The sequence below is a fragment of the Coregonus lavaretus genome (assembly GCF_964263955.1).
Source record: "Coregonus lavaretus genome assembly, chromosome: 7".
Taxonomy (NCBI): Eukaryota; Metazoa; Chordata; class Actinopteri; order Salmoniformes; family Salmonidae; genus Coregonus; species Coregonus lavaretus.
The window spans coordinates 9,339,405-9,356,437 of record NC_139994.1 but is presented as its reverse complement, the minus strand read 5'-3'; the positions used below and the strand labels follow the sequence as shown (position 1 = coordinate 9,356,437).

General features: G+C 42.3%; 1 protein-coding gene across 1 annotated transcript; it reads right to left on the bottom strand.

Moving 5' to 3' along the window:
- Nucleotides 1-10,283: 10,283 nt before the first annotated feature.
- Nucleotides 10,284-16,209, bottom strand: LOC311133010 (26S proteasome complex subunit SEM1-like). Its single transcript, XM_084166429.1, has 3 exons — nt 16,047-16,209; nt 13,596-13,689; nt 10,284-10,572 (listed from the first exon to the last, which is right to left on the bottom strand). The coding sequence occupies exons 1-3, from the start codon at nt 16,120-16,122 to the stop codon at nt 10,530-10,532; spliced, it is 213 nt and encodes a 70-aa protein (XP_084022555.1). The 5' UTR covers nt 16,123-16,209; the 3' UTR covers nt 10,284-10,529.
- Between the last annotated feature and the right edge of the window lie 824 nt (nt 16,210-17,033).

Sequence of the window (17,033 nt, the reverse complement as noted above, 5' to 3'; positions counted from 1 at the left end):
ATTGTAATCAGGCCTATATGTAAACATATATCTATGAATAAATTGGTTCTTTAAATGGCAGTGGAGTACTGCACATTATATTTTAACTGAATATTAATATCACAATTGATATGGGCCCAAAAATATTATACCCCAATTCTTATAGGTCACCGATGCTGTAGTTCCCAGATCCAGTTTGTAGGTGCATGATTGACTCAGATGATTGATTAATTACAATGATCAGAGCACTGACAATAATTAACCAGCGATGATGATAACACAAGTGCCTAATTGCCCTGCAAAATACTCTCTCTGTGTGTCTAAATTGTTTTGTAAAGGTTTCTTCCTTCACTGTTCAATGCTATTAAGCTCAGTAGAATGGGTGGCTTGATATGGGAGCTACAAATGCTTACAAATAAGGTCAGTGGGGGACAAAAGAGGAGTAAAAATGGAAAACAAACCCTAATTGTTGGTTATCGGTGTCTGTGTGGATGGAGGCACAGTGGGGAGCTTTGGGACGTCACTGTAAACATATTGATTCACATCTTCAGAAAGCCCATTCAGGCCTATTGCACATTCAGAGGTTTAATGATAGCATGAAGATAATTCTTATGGAACACTGGATAAGAGTTTATTAGTTTATAGTCCAAGATGGCATAGCAGTGCGGTCGTGTTTTCTGTAGTGTCCTCATGTAAATAGACAGTTTTTTTTTTATTTTTTTATTTTTCGTATATATTTCTCAATCTCACTTTCCATCCTTTATCTAAATATACTTTCCTGCAACCCGCCTCACCCAATGTGGAACGGATTCTATTATTTCTTCATACATTTTTATCCAGAACCTCTGGCTGAAACTAGCCAGCTAACCAGCTAACTAGCTACTTGCTATTAGCCACCGTTAGTGGTCTGCACGATTGTACGTGGCCGTGGCCTGCACTACTTACCAGCCAGCTCTAGCCTGGACAATTATCGGCCAGTCTGCACAGTCTGCACATCGCGCTATCAAGCCAGAGCATATCGGATTTTTGCCGGAATCACTGGACCTTAACACCGGATCATCGCAACTAGCTAGCTGCAACCGAATGGCTGTTGTCGTTGTTGGCTAATCACCACTAATCACCACTGTCCTGAAGCTAACCCCAGTTAGCCTTGAGCTAGCCTCGAGCCAGGCCCATCTCCCGGCTATCTACCTCTCTGTCAACCGGACGGGACCTCCTAGTGTTGACACGGAGCCCCGCCGATCCATCACGACTGGTCTGCCAACGTAATCGTCTGATGTGGTTTCAACAGGCTTCCCGTTGCGACGACCACGAAGATCCATCTGCTAGCCCCGGCCCGCTAGCACACGCAATCAACAGCCGTGCCTGTAGCGTAGCAGCCACTGAACTGCTCCCGGACTTACTTATTGCTGTTCACTGGACCTTATGATCACTCAGCTACACAGCTGATGCCTGCTGGACTGTTCCTTTTTACGGTACCCCATCCTGTTGATCTGTTTAGCCTCAGCTCAAACTTTCGTCGCCATTACCAGCTGTTGTCTTAGCTCTCTCGAATAACACCTGTGACTGCTTTATGCCTATCTCCCATGTCAATATGCCTTGCCTATTGCTGTTTCGGTTAGTTCTAACTGTACTTTTTCAAAGTAGAGCCTCCAGTCCTGCTCAACCTGTCTCAGATAGATCCTTTGTCCCACCCCCCACACACGCGGAGACCGGCTCAATCGTTGCCTCCAGTGATGCTATCTCTTTCATCTTTACCCAACGCTTAGATTTACCTCCACTGTACTCATATCCTTCCATATCCTTGTCTGTACATAATGCCCTGAATCTATTCTACAACACCCGGAAATCGGCCCCTTGTTTTCTCTGTACCCAACGCACTAGAAGACCAGTTCTTAAAGCCTTTAACCGTATCCTTATTCTACTCCTCCTCTGTTCCTCTGGTGATGTAGAGGTTAACCCAGGCCCTGTAGCCCCCAGTATCACTCCTACTCCCCAGGCGCTATCATTTGTTGACTTCTGTAATGGCAAAAGCCTTGGTTTCTTGAATGTTAACATCAGAAGCCTCCTCCCTAAGTTTGCGTTATTCACTGCGTTAGCACACTCAGCCAACCCTGATGTTCTAGCAGTGTCTGAATCCTGGCTTAAGAAGGCCACCAAAGATTCAGAAATGTCCATTCCCAACTACAAAATGTTCCATCTAGATAGAACTGCCAAAGGGGGCGGAGTTGCAATCTACTGTAGAGATAGCCTGCAGAGCCCTACATACTATCCAGGTCTGTGCCCAAACAGTTTGAGCTTCTACTTCTAAAAATCCACTTTTCAAGAAATACATCTCTCACTGTTGCCACTTGCTACAGACCCCCCTCAGCCCCCAGCTGTGCCCTGGACACCATATGTGAATTGATTGCCCCCCATCTATCCTCAGAGTTCGTATTGCTTGGTGACCTAAACTGGGATATGCTTAACACCCTGGCCGTCCTACAATCTAAACTAGATGCCCTCAATCTCACACAAATTATCAAGGAACCTACCAGGTACAACCCTAAATCCGTTATGTTGGGCACCCTCATAGATATCATCCTGACTAATTTACCCTCAAAATACACCTCCACTGTCTTCAACCAGGATCTCAGCGATCACTGCCTCATTGCCTGCATCCGTAATGGGTCCGCGGTCAAACGACCACCCCTCATCACTTTCAAACGCTCCCTAAAACACTTCAGCGAGCAGGCCTTTCTAATTGACCTGGCCCGGGTATCCTGGATGGATATTGACCTCATTCCGTCAGTAGAGGATGCCTGGTTGTTCTTTAAAAGTGCTTTCCTCTCCATCTTAAATAAGCATGCCCCATTCAAAAAATTCAGAACTAAGAACAGATATAGCCCCTGGTTCACCCCAGACTTGACTGCCCTTGACCAGCACAAAAACATCCTGTGGCGTACAGCATTAGCTTCGAACAGCCCCCGCGATATGCAACTTTTCAGGGAAGTCAGGAACCAATATACACAATCAGTTAGGAAAGCAAAGGCTAACTTTTTCAAACAGAAATTTGTATCCTGTAGCACTAACTCCAAAAAGTTTTGGGACACTGTAAAATAAATGGAGAATAAGAGCACCTCCTCCCAGCTGCCCACTGCACTGAGGCTAGGAAACACTGTTACTACCAAAAAATCTACGATAATCGAACATTTCAACAACTCTGCACCCTCCGCTGCAACTTGCCCATGCCCCCCCCCGGAGGGCCTGTTGTCTGGACCTATGGCAGTCTCTATGGGGGTGCCACAGGGCTCTATTCTCTGTGTATATCAATGATGTCGCTCTTGCTGCTGGTGACACTCAGATCCACCTCTACGCAGACGACACCATTTTGTATACATCTGGCCCTTCATTGGACACTGTGTTAACAAACCTCCAAACGAGCTTCAATGCCATACAACACTCCTTCCGTGGCCTCCAACTGCTCTTAAACACTAGTAGAATCACTACTCTCGGCGGCTCTGACTTAGAATATATGGACAACTACAAATACCTACAGTGAGGGAAAAAAGTATTTGATCCCCTGCTGATTTTGTACGTTTGCCCACTGACAAAGAAATGATCAGTCTATCATTTTAATGGTAGGTTTATTTGAACAGTGAGAGACAGAATAACAAACAAAAAATCCAGAAAAACGCATGTCAAAAATGTTTTGCATTTTAATGAGGGAAATAAGTATTTGACCCCCTCTCAATCAGAAAGATTTCTGGCTCCCAGGTGTCTTTTATACAGGTAACGAGCTGAGATTAGGAGCACACTCTTAAAGGAAGTGTTCCTAATCTCAGCTTGTTACCTGTATAAAAGACACCTGTCCACAGAAGCAATCAATCAATCAGATTCCAAACTCTCCACCATGGCCAAGACCAAAGAGCTCTCCAAGGATGTCAGGGACAAGATTGTAGACCTACACAAGGCTGGAATGGGCTACAAGACCATCGCCAAGCAGCTTGGTGAGAAGGTGACAACAGTTGGTGTGATTATTCGCAAATGGAAGAAACACAAAATAACTGTCAATCTCCCTCGGCCTGGGGCTCCATGCAAAATCTCACCTCGTGGAGTTGCAATGATCATGAGAACGGTGAGGAATCCGCCCAGAACTACACGGGAGGATCTTGTCAATGATCTCAAGGCAGCTGGGACCATAGTCACCAAGAAAACAATTGGTAACACACTACGGCGTGAAGGACTGAAATCCTGCAGCGCCCGCAAGGTCCCCCTGCTCAAGAAAGCACATATACAGGCCCGTCTGAAGTTTGCCAATGAACATCTGAATGATTCAGAGGAGAACTGGGTGAAAGTGTTGTGGTCAGATGAGACCAAAATCGAGCTCTTTGGCATCAACTCAACTCGCCGTGTTTGGAGGAGGAGGAATGCTGCCTATGACCACAAGAACACCATCCCCACCGTCAAACATGGAGGTGGAAACATTATGCTTTGGGGGTGTTTTTCTGCTAAGGGGACAGGACAACTTCACCGCATCAAAGGGACAATGGACGGGGCCATGTACCGTCAAATCTTGGGTGAGAACCTCCTTCCCTCAGCCAGGGCATTGAAACTGGGTCGTGGATGGGTATTCCAGCATGACAATGACCCAAAACACACGGCCAAGGCAACAAAGGAGTGGCTCAAGAAGAAGCACATTAAGGTCCTGGAGTGGCCTAGCCAGTCTCCAGACCTTAATCCCATAGAAAATCTGTGGAGGGAGCTGAAGGTTCGAGTTGCCAAACGTCAGCCTCGAAACTTTAATGACTTGGAGAAGATCTGCAAAGAGGAGTGGAACAAAATCCCTCCTGAGATGTGTGCAAACCTGGTGGCCAACTACAAGAAACATCTGACCTCTGTGATTGCCAACAAGAGTGTTGCCACCAAGTAGTAAGTCATGTTTTGCAGAGGGGTCAAATACTTATTTCCCTCATTAAAATGCAAATCAATTTATAACATTTTTGACATGCGTTTTTCTGGATTTTTTTGTTGTTATTCTGTCTCTCACTGTTCAAATAAACCTACCATTAAAATTATAGACTGATCATGTCTTTGTCAGTGGGCAAACGTACAAAATCAGCAGGGGATCAAATACTTTTTTCCCTCACTGTAGGTGTCTGGTTAGACTGTAAACTCTCCTTCCAGACTCACATTAAGCATCTCCAATCCAAAGTTAAATCTAGAATCGGCTTCCTATTTCGCAACAAAGCCTACTTCACTCATGCTGCTAAACATGCCCTCGTAAAACTGACTATCCTACCGATCCTTGACTTCGGCAATGTCATTTACAAAATAGCTTCCAACACTCTACTCAGCAAATTGGATGTAGTCTATCACAGTGCCATCCGTTCTGTCACCAAAGCCCCATATACTACCCACCATTGTGACCTGTACGCTCTCGTTGGCTGGCCCTCACTACATATTCGTCGCCAAACCCACTGGCTCCAGGTCATCTATAAATCCCTTCTAGGCATTCCCTGCCTTATCTTAGCTCATTGGTCACCATAGCAACACCCACCCGTAGAATGCGTTCCAGCAGGTATATCTCACTGGTCATCCCCAAAGCCAACATCTCCTTTGGTCGCCATTCCTTCCAGTTCTCTGCTGCAAATGACTGGAACGAACTGCAAAAATCTCTGAAGCTGGAGACACTTATCTCCCTCACAATCTTTAAGCATCAGTTGTCAGAGCAGCTTACCGATCACTGCACCTGTACACAGCCCATCTGTAATTAGCCCACCCAACTACCTCATCCCCATATTGTTATTTACATTGTTATATATTTTGCTCATTTGCACCCTAGTATCTCTATTTGCACATAATCTTCTGCACATCTATCACTCCAGTGTTAATACTAAATTATAATTGTAATTATTTTGCACCATGGCCTATTTATTGCCTTACCTCCATAACTTACTACATTTGCACACACTGCATATAGATTTTCTATTGTGTTATTGACTGTACGTTTTGTTTATTCCATATGGAACTCTGTGTTGTTGTTGTTTTTTCCGTACTGCTTTGCTTTATCTTGGCCAGGTCGCAGTTGTAAATGAGAACTTGTTCTCAACTGGCTTACCTGGTTAAATAAAGGTGAAATAAATAAAAAATACAAAAATACAAAAAGTTAGCCCTTAATTAAATGTCACCCTGTGTAAATAAATACAGGAATATGATAGGCCTACATGCTGAGGGTATTGTAGCGAGATCCTCTAAAAGTGATTGGCTTGAACTATTTCAACCACTTCTATATTTTTTGCTGATACTACTGCTTTCATTGACACACAGGTTGAGACTCAGTCAATACGACTGTAGTGATCCGCTAGTTACAGTATGTGACATATTTACATTCGAATATATGTCACCCATATGTCAGGCAGATGTTTATTTATTTTTTTACTCTGGATTAGTACACTTCTATATTGCCATATGTTCTCAATTTTACTGCAGCATGTTCTTTACTGTTTTAATTACTGTACTCTAGGCAGAGGTGACCGTGCTGTACCATAACAACATATTATGAGTAATGAATACTGGCTGTCATTTCTACTTTGATTTTATTACTGTATTATTTGAGGAGGCCCTCACCTTCAAGTCTTAGTAAAGTAGTCCCATCAGCAGCTCCATGATACAATGAATTTCACTGTCTGTGTACCAAATGGCACCCTATTCCCCATTTAGTGCACCATAAGCCTCTGGTCAAAAGTAGTGTGCCCTATATGGAATAGAGTGCCATTTGTGACGCATCCACTGTTTTTGAATCATTGTCAATGCAGGACCATGCATGTCCATATCACATTCACGTTAGGCTGAGAGTGGCCTCTTGCTCAATGTCTGAGAGATTATACATTTATTCCACTCAAAATTCCTCCCAGACCAAAGAGAAGAGGAATGCTAAACTGCTCTGCTGCAGCAGGGAAGTCCATAATCCACACTGACATTAAACTAAAGTCTGTGTTTTCATAGTGACTCAACCACCACTGATGGCGTTAAAAAGAAACATACCCTTCGCTTTCTCCCTGTGTGAGAACACGTCAGATGTGTTTAAGGCCTGTCCGCTCCTGAATGACACTGAAGCTCCAGCAGGATCCTGCTGTCTGAACTGTCCAGTGTCGTATTCTACGGTCTATGATGAGTCTATCCCCTTTGAACTTGAATATGTGTGATGGAGAAACAGCTGGGAACTAGACAGGGTATAGTGTAGATAGAACACATGGAACAAAACATAACTCTTTATTAGTTACATGCATGCAATTCAAGTCAGGGGCTACGTCACTTTAACGCCCAGCTAAGCTTACTGCCATACTGAAACCCCACCAAGCCCACACCCTCCAGGGTCAACCAACATTGCGGTGACGACGGCAGAAAGGATTCAGGCTAGACATGAAAAAACAGGGTCCTCCTTGAAACTGATGCATGCCTGTCTGTCCTGTGGGATCTCTCTGTGGGGCCACTCAGGCTTTTGATAGGGTTTTCCTCCAGTGTCCTCCGAGGTTGTTTCAGCCCCACAATAAACAGGCGAGCCATTGTCACATGGGGGAGCCCTCCTCTTTATTTTCTGAAGTAATTACACCTTATTATCCGTGTTTACTTTAGCGAGGGCGAGTGCAGGTGTGGGACGACGCTTGGCCGTGGGTGGCAGGCGGTGATGGGTCTCTCTCTCTGGTGAACGACTCGCCCCCTCGTGTCTCTTTTTTTTTATTATACTCTAGGTTTTTGGGGGGGCATTGTATGTAGCAGTACTCTGCCATTAATTTCAGCCCCACAAAAGAAACATGCAATTAGGCCTATTATTGTAGCAGCTGCGTACTCCCTGCCTGCACGACTACGACGGCCCCATCTTTCTTGGCTGGTGGTGGAGAGGCCTGCTGCGGTCACAGAACCCTGGAACAACCGCAGTACCCACCAGTGTCTGAGGGAACTAAAGTATAGCCTGGGAGGCTGCGGAGTGTGTCCTTTCTACGGTGTTGACACAGTGGGATGGATCCATCCATCGCCCACAACCACAAGGAACAATATAATAAAATCTATATCTAAAACGTTACAGAATGTGTTCTTTTCAGTATTCTTTTCACTGGTTTTATATTGAGACATGTCTTGCTAGTTATATTTTTTATATTACCAGCAAAGAAAATGGTCAAACCATAATCTGGTGTTCCATGTAGAGATGCTTTAGACAAAGTGGACAAAAGCAATTGTAGCAGTCTATTGATGAAACCCAAAATGAAATCATATTCCCTTCCAAAAATAAATGCTCATTGGGTCTCAGTTCAAACTATAAATGTGATAGAGTTGATACATCAATATTGGTCAAAGTGGGCAGACTGCCCATGTCAAGGTGAATCATGCGGGTCATAAATGAATGACAAAAGTTAGGTAAATGAAAAGCAATTCTAGATGGAGATATTATAGTGAAGAGTGAAAAGCTATGAGGCTGAATATTGGGGGAGCCACAGAGGCCCTCCTCAAGCCCCAATACAAGGGGACAATCTTCCGCTCTCAGCACAAACAAAATGGCCGTGTGTTCTCCTCCGTTTCTCTCACTTACCGATTCTCTCACTCCGCTGCCTTTCCAACAATTAAAATAATGATCAGGCTCCTGGCACTTAGCTTCAAGGGCATAGGCAGATGTGAGCATCTTTGTGTAATGTGTCAGTCTCGGTTCTATATCCTCCATTTGATAATATTGTGACAAATTCATACACTTTAATTTTATTTGACATGTAAAAACCCTTAACTGCAAGACAAGAGCAGTAATGTATACAAGTAAAGGGACCGCTGATTTCACTGGTTCACTAGGGTCTAAAGACAACAATGTTCATTTTGGACATGTTGAAATTCCATTCTGAACGGATGGAGAAACCAGGATGGGTGTAAGGGCTTTATACACAAGGGAGAAGTTGGATTGTGGTCTGCAGACAACAGTGTTTGGTATAAAAACTGCCGAAGAGGGATCTATAACCTCTTAGGAGATACCATCTCATCATGAGGACTTACACCTACACAACTTCACAAATATCAGAGAACATACCTTAGAGAAGAGACACCATAATGAACATCAATGCACAGTGGATCACCTGCTGGGTGTCGATGAACGGTGGCGATTCAACATAGAATCTCAACGCAGAATCTTTGGGAAATGCGGTCAGAGACGATAGGACTGCCATTCGCTGCTTTAAACATTCATTGACACGTTCCGTTTTGTTCTGAACAGGAAATCAGGATTTCATCTTTAATAATACGTCCATAATAAATAAAAAAGTACAATGAAGAGAAACAAACAAAACAGCATGTGTATAAAACATACCTAAATCCTATTCCAACAGGAGCTATAGCAGGCCTACCAGCAACACAAAGGAAGATGAGACACAGCCAAGTGCCAGGCAGAGGAAGGAACACTGGAAGAGGAAGCATCTTTTCTCTTTTACAGCAGGCTGGCAGGCAGCAGGTCTTACTGGCATCTATTTCATCTCATTAAGACCCTGAGAGTCCACAAATGCAGAGAAATCATTTTGCCGGGGGAGTGTGGCTGGGGTAAATTGGCCTCCGGTTCAGTGCGGGGGTCCCTGCTGTGCGGAGCCGGAGGAGTAGGGCCTGGTCGGTAGCAGGGCAGGCCCAGGCAGGGCAGGGGCCCCCATGCTGAGACCACCTCCCTGCCCCTGACAAACATGGCAGTGGATAATCTCTCCTTCAGAGACTCAGCCCCAACCCCATGGGCTCAGAGGGAAGGTAGGGGCTCTGTTATACAGACAGCAGAGAGGAACTCTTCACTGTGTGGCTGGCAGTGTGTGTGTCATACTTTAGACAGACAAATATGCAATGTACACACACACAACTTCCCACATCTCCCTGTGTGCGCGTCTCTACCCACTCTCCGACACACACCTGCTCATTTAATGGTTTACTATGGGAGAGTGACCGTGTGAAAAGTGGGTGATATTTTTTTCATTGTGATGTCTTGGTTTGAAAACTGAGTGGTGCAGCACTTGACTTACTAACATCATGCAACATTCATATTGTGGATTAAAATGGATGTGGAGTGTGTCACAGTCCAATAATTATTGGACCATTAAAACATAGGTTAAGTGTTGCGCTGGCAGTTTCAAATCAATGACTCTAACAAAAAGTGGTATTTAAATGGATGTTAAACACAAGCCCTGGACACAAAGTGGTCTTTATAGTAAAACAAAACATTGGAAAATATGGATTTATTTTAAAACAGTAACTGACCAGCTGATTATGTCTAAAGAGATGGAAAATGTGCATAAATAACAAAGAGTACGTGAACTGAACCACCTTTAATATCTACATAACTCTTACATTATCTGAATAAATGCAGATCAGTAGAACAATGAAAATATCCAAAGGGGGATATTTTCAAACACTTTACTCGTGTCAAGGTTTCTTAGAAGAAAAAAAAAGGAGCGAGTTTAGTTAAACATCCTCCATCGTAAGTGTGAAGTTATAACATTCATAACACCAATGTCCATCCATATCCAATCCCAACAGCTGTGTGGACTCGGCAGCTCCTACGACGTCTCCATCTTGGAACCATGTTTCTCCAGCTCCGCTCTACAGAGAGAAAAAAAGGACCAGTCAATTGAGATGATTACAAAGGGTGCGTTCCAACTGGCACCTTAATCCCTATATAGTGCACTACTTTTGACCAGAGCCCTATGGGAAGAGTGGGTGCTGTGGTCATAAGTTGTGCACTATATAGGGAATAGTGTGCCATTAGGGATACATCCAAGCAGTGCAATGGTTAAAGCACAAGTATCCTATGTTGATTGAGAGAAGCATTATGAAATCCGACTGAAGAAATATCATGCAGACAGCTACAGCTATGGATTTATCAGTAGACCTACTTGTACTTGGATGAATGCTTAAAACATATATAAGACCTCATGTCTTCTATAAATGTTTTAATTGCAGCCATCAAAGGTTTGAAATCCATAACACTGTCTGAAGTATACCAAAAAAATGAATAGTCTGGCCACTTCAAGTCAATACACTAGTTGATTATTCAACAAGTGCAGCCTAAGAATGTAAATGCATAGAATACATATTACTGACAATAAAGCACACATTGTAGACTGTCCGTATCATTCAAAGGCTGCATAATCATTTACAAATGACATGCAATAATGCTGACAAATGTCTCCCTATGTAAGAAAAGAGACAACCAAGATGAACGACTGAAAGCAGCGGGTGCAAACAGTATCCAGACAACAGAAAATACTTCCAGGATTATGGTGCAGTCGGATGCGTCTTGGGATCTCCTAGCTCTCAGTTGGTGAACTCGGGAAGACATCATTAATGCGTCCGAAACAACTGTTCCACCAATGAGCTTGAATTTAGCTAGACGATTAAGCTAGCAAACATTGCTAATAATAGCCTAATCGTTCAGTTGGCTGGCTTACTTTGACAATATCTCAAAACAAAAGATTGTATGCATGTAAATTAACTAGACTACATTATCAAGGTTGTAAATGGCTTTGTTTTATTATCTTTTGGTAGGAAAGGTGAAAGTTCAGTTGATGAAACGCCACAACTCGTAAACTCAGGTATCATCATTCTGGTCAGTTTCCCACTTGGAACACAGACTTAGGAGAGTAATTCTAGTGGTCATTTCTGACTCGGAAACTCGGGTCTCTACGATAGCATTCGAATGCACCATTGACAAAAAACTAGGCCAATATGTGTAGCTACAAGACATTAATAATTTTTAAGAAAGCTGCATAGTGCCTATTGCTTGCATCTCCTAATAACTTTAAAACGTTATCAGTGTTTGTTATTATTGCCAACTAGTACTCTCAAGGGGAGTCTAAAGCCTGATTAAATGTGCTGTGCCTAAACATTCAGCGTGACAATTTGACTGTTTTTGTTACCATTTAGCCATATGACCTTTGTCAAATCTTACAGCCCTACTCAAAGATCAAAGCATCACATCCCTTGAACTGAGGGCATCATCTTATTTCTAGGGGCGTGAAGCTGAGTGGGGCACAATGATTTGTCATAAGTAAAAGGTGATAGGTGTAGCTAGCTGGCTACTAGTGCTTGAAAACTATTCTCTCCTTAGGGTTTTCAGCAGTTAGCTTCGCCCACGGCTAGCCATGTGAACTACAATTCTGACGCTGTGTTAGAAACATCAATAATCATCGCTGGTGAAATGGTTTTGAAAATGTATGGCCCTTATCTTTCAAATCAGCGAGAAAGAATGTTTCCCCCCCAAAAAAAGATACTTACTGTAACGTTAGCTAGCAGTTTTGCACAGATCCATAAGCTGTATGTGCCTCCAGTTGAAGAACTACACTTCCTCCCCCGTTAGCTTACACACAGGTGTTCGGAGCAGGCTAGATAGCTAATTAGCAAAGATGGCCGCCTCAGTCTTCCGTCTGTCTTCCGTAAATAAGCGATGTGACATGGAGAGATGGCCATGTGGGAACACTAACCCTATAAAGTAGGGTGTCCAATCAAAAACGCATCTTTCGAACAATGGGTAAAATTATACATTAATTGTGTAGATACTCCTCAAAAGACCTCATGTCTCTAGCATCATCCATTCAAACCTTATTGGAGTTTTTACCCTTGTAGGATAGTCAAAATTAGAGCAACAATCAATGGAGGCCAGAGAAGAATAAATAAAAAGTGGTCATAAATCAGGAAAATAGCATTGTGTCAGCTAGGTTGAATGCTGTGTGAAAATGAAGGCTAACTGACAGGCTTACCATTGAACTCATCATCTTTCTTCTCAAATCCAGAGGATATAAAACAATAGAGGTAAGATAGATATCGATTTTGAGAAGTGACATGTAGTATGTTCATATTTTAGTACACGCTGTTCATATTAAATGCAAAGTTACTGTTATTTTTTGAAGATTTCTCACAAAAACAAGCATAGCTCTGTGAAATGTCAACGGAGCACTGAGTGTACCCACAAGCTTTTTATTTTCAAAGCATTTAACATTCAATTCAGCTCGTGCCATGCTAATTTAGCTATTTTCGACCCGCAGAAGCAACTTGGAAGACACGACCACAAATCCTCAAAAGTTTCTGCAATAAAGCCACGCCGCTCTGTCAGAGCTCAGTGCTTATTATCGGATGTATTAGGTTACCAAATCAGACTTTTTTTTATATAATAATGTTAATGATATGTTAGAGAAAGACCTCACTGAAAGATTCAGAACATGAAGAATCATATTTGTCTTGGTGAAATGTATTTTATAACATAAGGAAGTGAAATGTCATCACCAAAGTGCGTTTGGGTAGATTGGGTGAACACCTTATAAAAAGGTGTGTAATAATTTAACTTAATTTGTATCATTATTACTACTCGCTGATATGAGAGATGTTCCTTATGTTTCCAAAACCATGCAGCAAGCGGGGCTGTTTGCGTCAGGTAGCCTAGCGGTTAAGAGCGTTTGGCCAGTAAACTAATGGTCACTGGTTTGAATCCCCCGAGCCGACTATGTCAAAAATATGCCGATGTGCCCTTGACCAAGGCACTTAACACTAATTGCTCATGTAAGTCACTCTGGATAAGAGCGTCTGCTAAATGACTAAAAGGTAAATATATGAATGGGGTAGCTGGCTACCTGAGTTGATTAGAGAAGTCGTCCTCTACGTTGTCATCGTCCCAGTTGTCTTCCCACACGTGGGCATCTTCATCCTCATCCAGACCCGTCCAATCTGAACACAGAGAAATGCAATGATGAAAACGACAAATTATGAAACAACGTTAGCTAGCTATCAACATGTCTAGCTGACAAGTAACTCTACAGGGTCGTCCACACCAAGGACTATAACAATAAAAAGTAAATTGTTCTAATTCAAGTGAACAGGAGCGTTCACACTACAACGATAACTACAAAAAGAGTGTAGAAGGATAACGACAGCTATCGTTTGGATCACTTTCAGAGTGATATTTTAAAATATTTTTTTAAAACATTGACAACCAATCAAAAACACGTTTTATTGAAGCGTTCTTGGTTCTAGGTACGTGAGGCTGCTCGGAGAAGAGAGAAGGCAGAGCGCAGTGAACATATTGGTGGGCACATTAATTATAGGACGACTTGGGAGAACGATGTCAACAAACAGCGCATGAGAAGGCCATATTTTCCGATGGTAGGTCCATCTTAACACCTATACATCTTGACAAAATACACACAGACTGGCATGCTAATGTGCCTTTCTGGCTTCTAAATTAGGCTGCATATCTTTAGTCTGTCTTCACGGTTCCCTTTCGCAATTACGTGCCTGGCCTCTCCGGTGCCTCTCAGCTTCCGCCATTCCTCTTCGCTCTTGGAGTCCCAGGAAAAGCTAGACTACAAATAGCTTGTTGTACACTTAATTCAAGCATTTTATTTACTATTACTAGCCTATCGACGAGAGATTCCAGCTTGCCGAATGTAAAATCCGGGAAGTTTGAAAGGAGAGAGAGAGAGCGCTATGGGGTGATCAAAATACACTATATGAGTAGCCTGCTAAAGTACCTTTCTGGACATTGTAAACTGTAGAGAATAAACCCATAACTGATCCCAATGGTTGCATGATCAGGCCTAGGCTGTATGCAGTTATTTCAGCATGAAGCATTCAAAACAGGACATTTGAGCGGTTATTCAAATTCACCTATATCACTGCAGTTTACAGCCCCAGACAATAATTGTGTACTCACTTGATAACAATAATACATAACTCATTGCACTGTGTTGTTGTAGCCAAGGTAGAATAATTTTACTGTCTTAAAACGTAGGCCTAATCAATAGTGGAGCTTTGTGTCAGGGCCTGCAGAGCGCATCCTGGAGGAACGCCCAGATCTGCCATTTCATTATCTGTTAACTTTTTCGTACACTGACATAAATATTTATAGCCCTAATATTTAGCTAACGAATGGCCTAATGAAGCTAGTATTTAGCTTCTTACTTCGGCTACACATTGCTAGCCTCTCTTCCAGGTGTTCTAGTGCGCAAGATAGGCTATAGGCTACGCAAGACTCTCCGCTATTCCTTTTCACGTGAAATCCCAGAAAAAGCTTTAGAACATTTATTTGTATACTTTATATAATATTATTTTATACTAGGCATTCGTGGAGAGAAGCTGGCTTGCTCTTGTTAATTGCTGAAAGTAAAATAGGCCAAATGAACTTTCGGGGAAAGTTAAAGAGAGCTTGCGTTGGTGTAATCACTTTGGCCAGTGATGATAACATTGTTTCACTGATGCGTTGCAAAGAGTTTCACAGGACAGAGAGATGAACACAGAGGAAAATAAGATCCAAACGATTTGAAAACATTTAGACAACTTACAAACCACTTGAGCAACAAGGCATGATGTAAAAGATACACGGGATAAACAGCGTTTGTTGTTGAAGTGTTAGATATAAATATGAGTTTGTTATTTTTCATTAGGCCTACATGTACATTGAAGTATTATAGTATTATTTGCAGTTGTCACACCCTGAAGAAGTAAATGGTCTGTGCTAAATGACTAAAATGTAATGTAAACGTTACCACCTTATTAATAGGCCTTCAGTAGGATGCTTTGATCAGTTGATTGACAGGTGTACAGAATAACGATAAATGGTCGGCTGGTGTGGATGCTCGCCAACGTTTATAGTTATGTAGAATGTATCGTTAAAGTTATCAATCTTTGTGTGGATGGGCCTTTACTCAACTAGCTACTACACTAGCTAGCGTTGGCTAAATAACGTAGCTAGCTAGCTACAGTAATTAGTTCATTAGCTGTCTTTTAGTTAGATGCTGCGCGTTGTTTACATTTCAGCTAACGTTAATGTTTAACTAGGTAAAGTTTCCGCCAGTGCAATCGCTAATTAGCTAACGTTATAAGTTCAATCATGTGAATAATACAATTAAAAGTGGTAGCTACTAAGCTAGCTAGCCAGCCGCTGCTAGCACATTAGCTAGATACTTCTTCATTCAATGTTGTTAACATAGATTGCTAAACTAGCTGAGTCACTGTCTGGCCCAGTCTGAAAAGTTGTCACTAAATTCAGAGAACAATGGTAACATATGGAAATATAATTAATTTACCCTCGGCTGGGAATTCTTCAAACTCATCGTCCTCCTCTAATAATCCCAAATCCACAGTCTGTTTCTTGTCCGACATGTTTTCTATCTTTTCTTTGCGCGTCCCTATGGTGACGGAATGGATGGAGGGTAGTTATGGGATAGTGGTGGTAGTGCGCATTGGCAGAGAGCGTTCCCCAAACACAATCAAGACGTCCACATCACCTGACGCTCCTGATTCTGCGCAAAGGTAAGCCAATGACTGAAGCCAGGGTCTTCTTCTTCTTTGACTGAAGCCAGGGTCAGTGCTATTCGGATTCCTTGGGACGTCCTTAACCCTTACGCTTACCCTAACCATTTTACATTTCAACTTCAATGGGGTAGGGTCCTCCCAAGGATCCCGTATTCGGACCCTGAAGCCAGCCAGGTATGTTGATGTTGCATTGTTTTGTGTCCGTTTTAAAATATATATATACTGGTAGTCAAAAGTTTGGACACACCTACTCATTCAAGGTTTTTTCTTTATTTTGACTATTTTTTTTACATTGTAGAATAATACTGAAGACATCAAAACTATGAAATAACACATATGGAATCATGTAGTAACCATAAAAAGTGTTAAACAAATAAAAATACATGTAATATTTGAGATACTTCAAATAGCCACCCTTTGCCTTGATGACAGTTTTGCACACTCTTGGCATTCTCTCAACCAGCTTCACCTGGAATGCTTTTCCAACAGTCTTGAAGGAGTTCCCACATACAGTGGCTTGCGAAAGTATTCACCCCCCTTGGCATTTTTCAAATTTTGTTGCCTTACAACCTGGAATTCAAATGGATTTTTGGGGTTTTTATATCATTTGATTTACACAACATGCCTACCACTTTGAAGATGCAAAATATTGTTTTATTGTGAAACAAACAAGAAATAAGACCACAAAACAGAACTTGAGCGTGCATAACTATTACCCCCCCCCCCCCCCCCCCAAAGTCAATACTTTGCAGCAATTA

Coding starts and splice junctions, on each gene's coding strand:
- LOC311133010 (XM_084166429.1), bottom strand. CDS start 16,122: ATGTCGGACAAGAAACAGACTGTGGATTTGGGATTATTAGAGGAGGAC. Junction 13,690..16,046: donor TGAAGAATTCCCAGCCGAGG/GTAAATTAATTA, acceptor CTCTGTGTTCAG/ATTGGACGGGTCTGGATGAG. Junction 10,573..13,595: donor GACTTCTCTAATCAACTCAG/GTAGCCAGCTAC, acceptor TTCTCTCTGTAG/AGCGGAGCTGGAGAAACATG.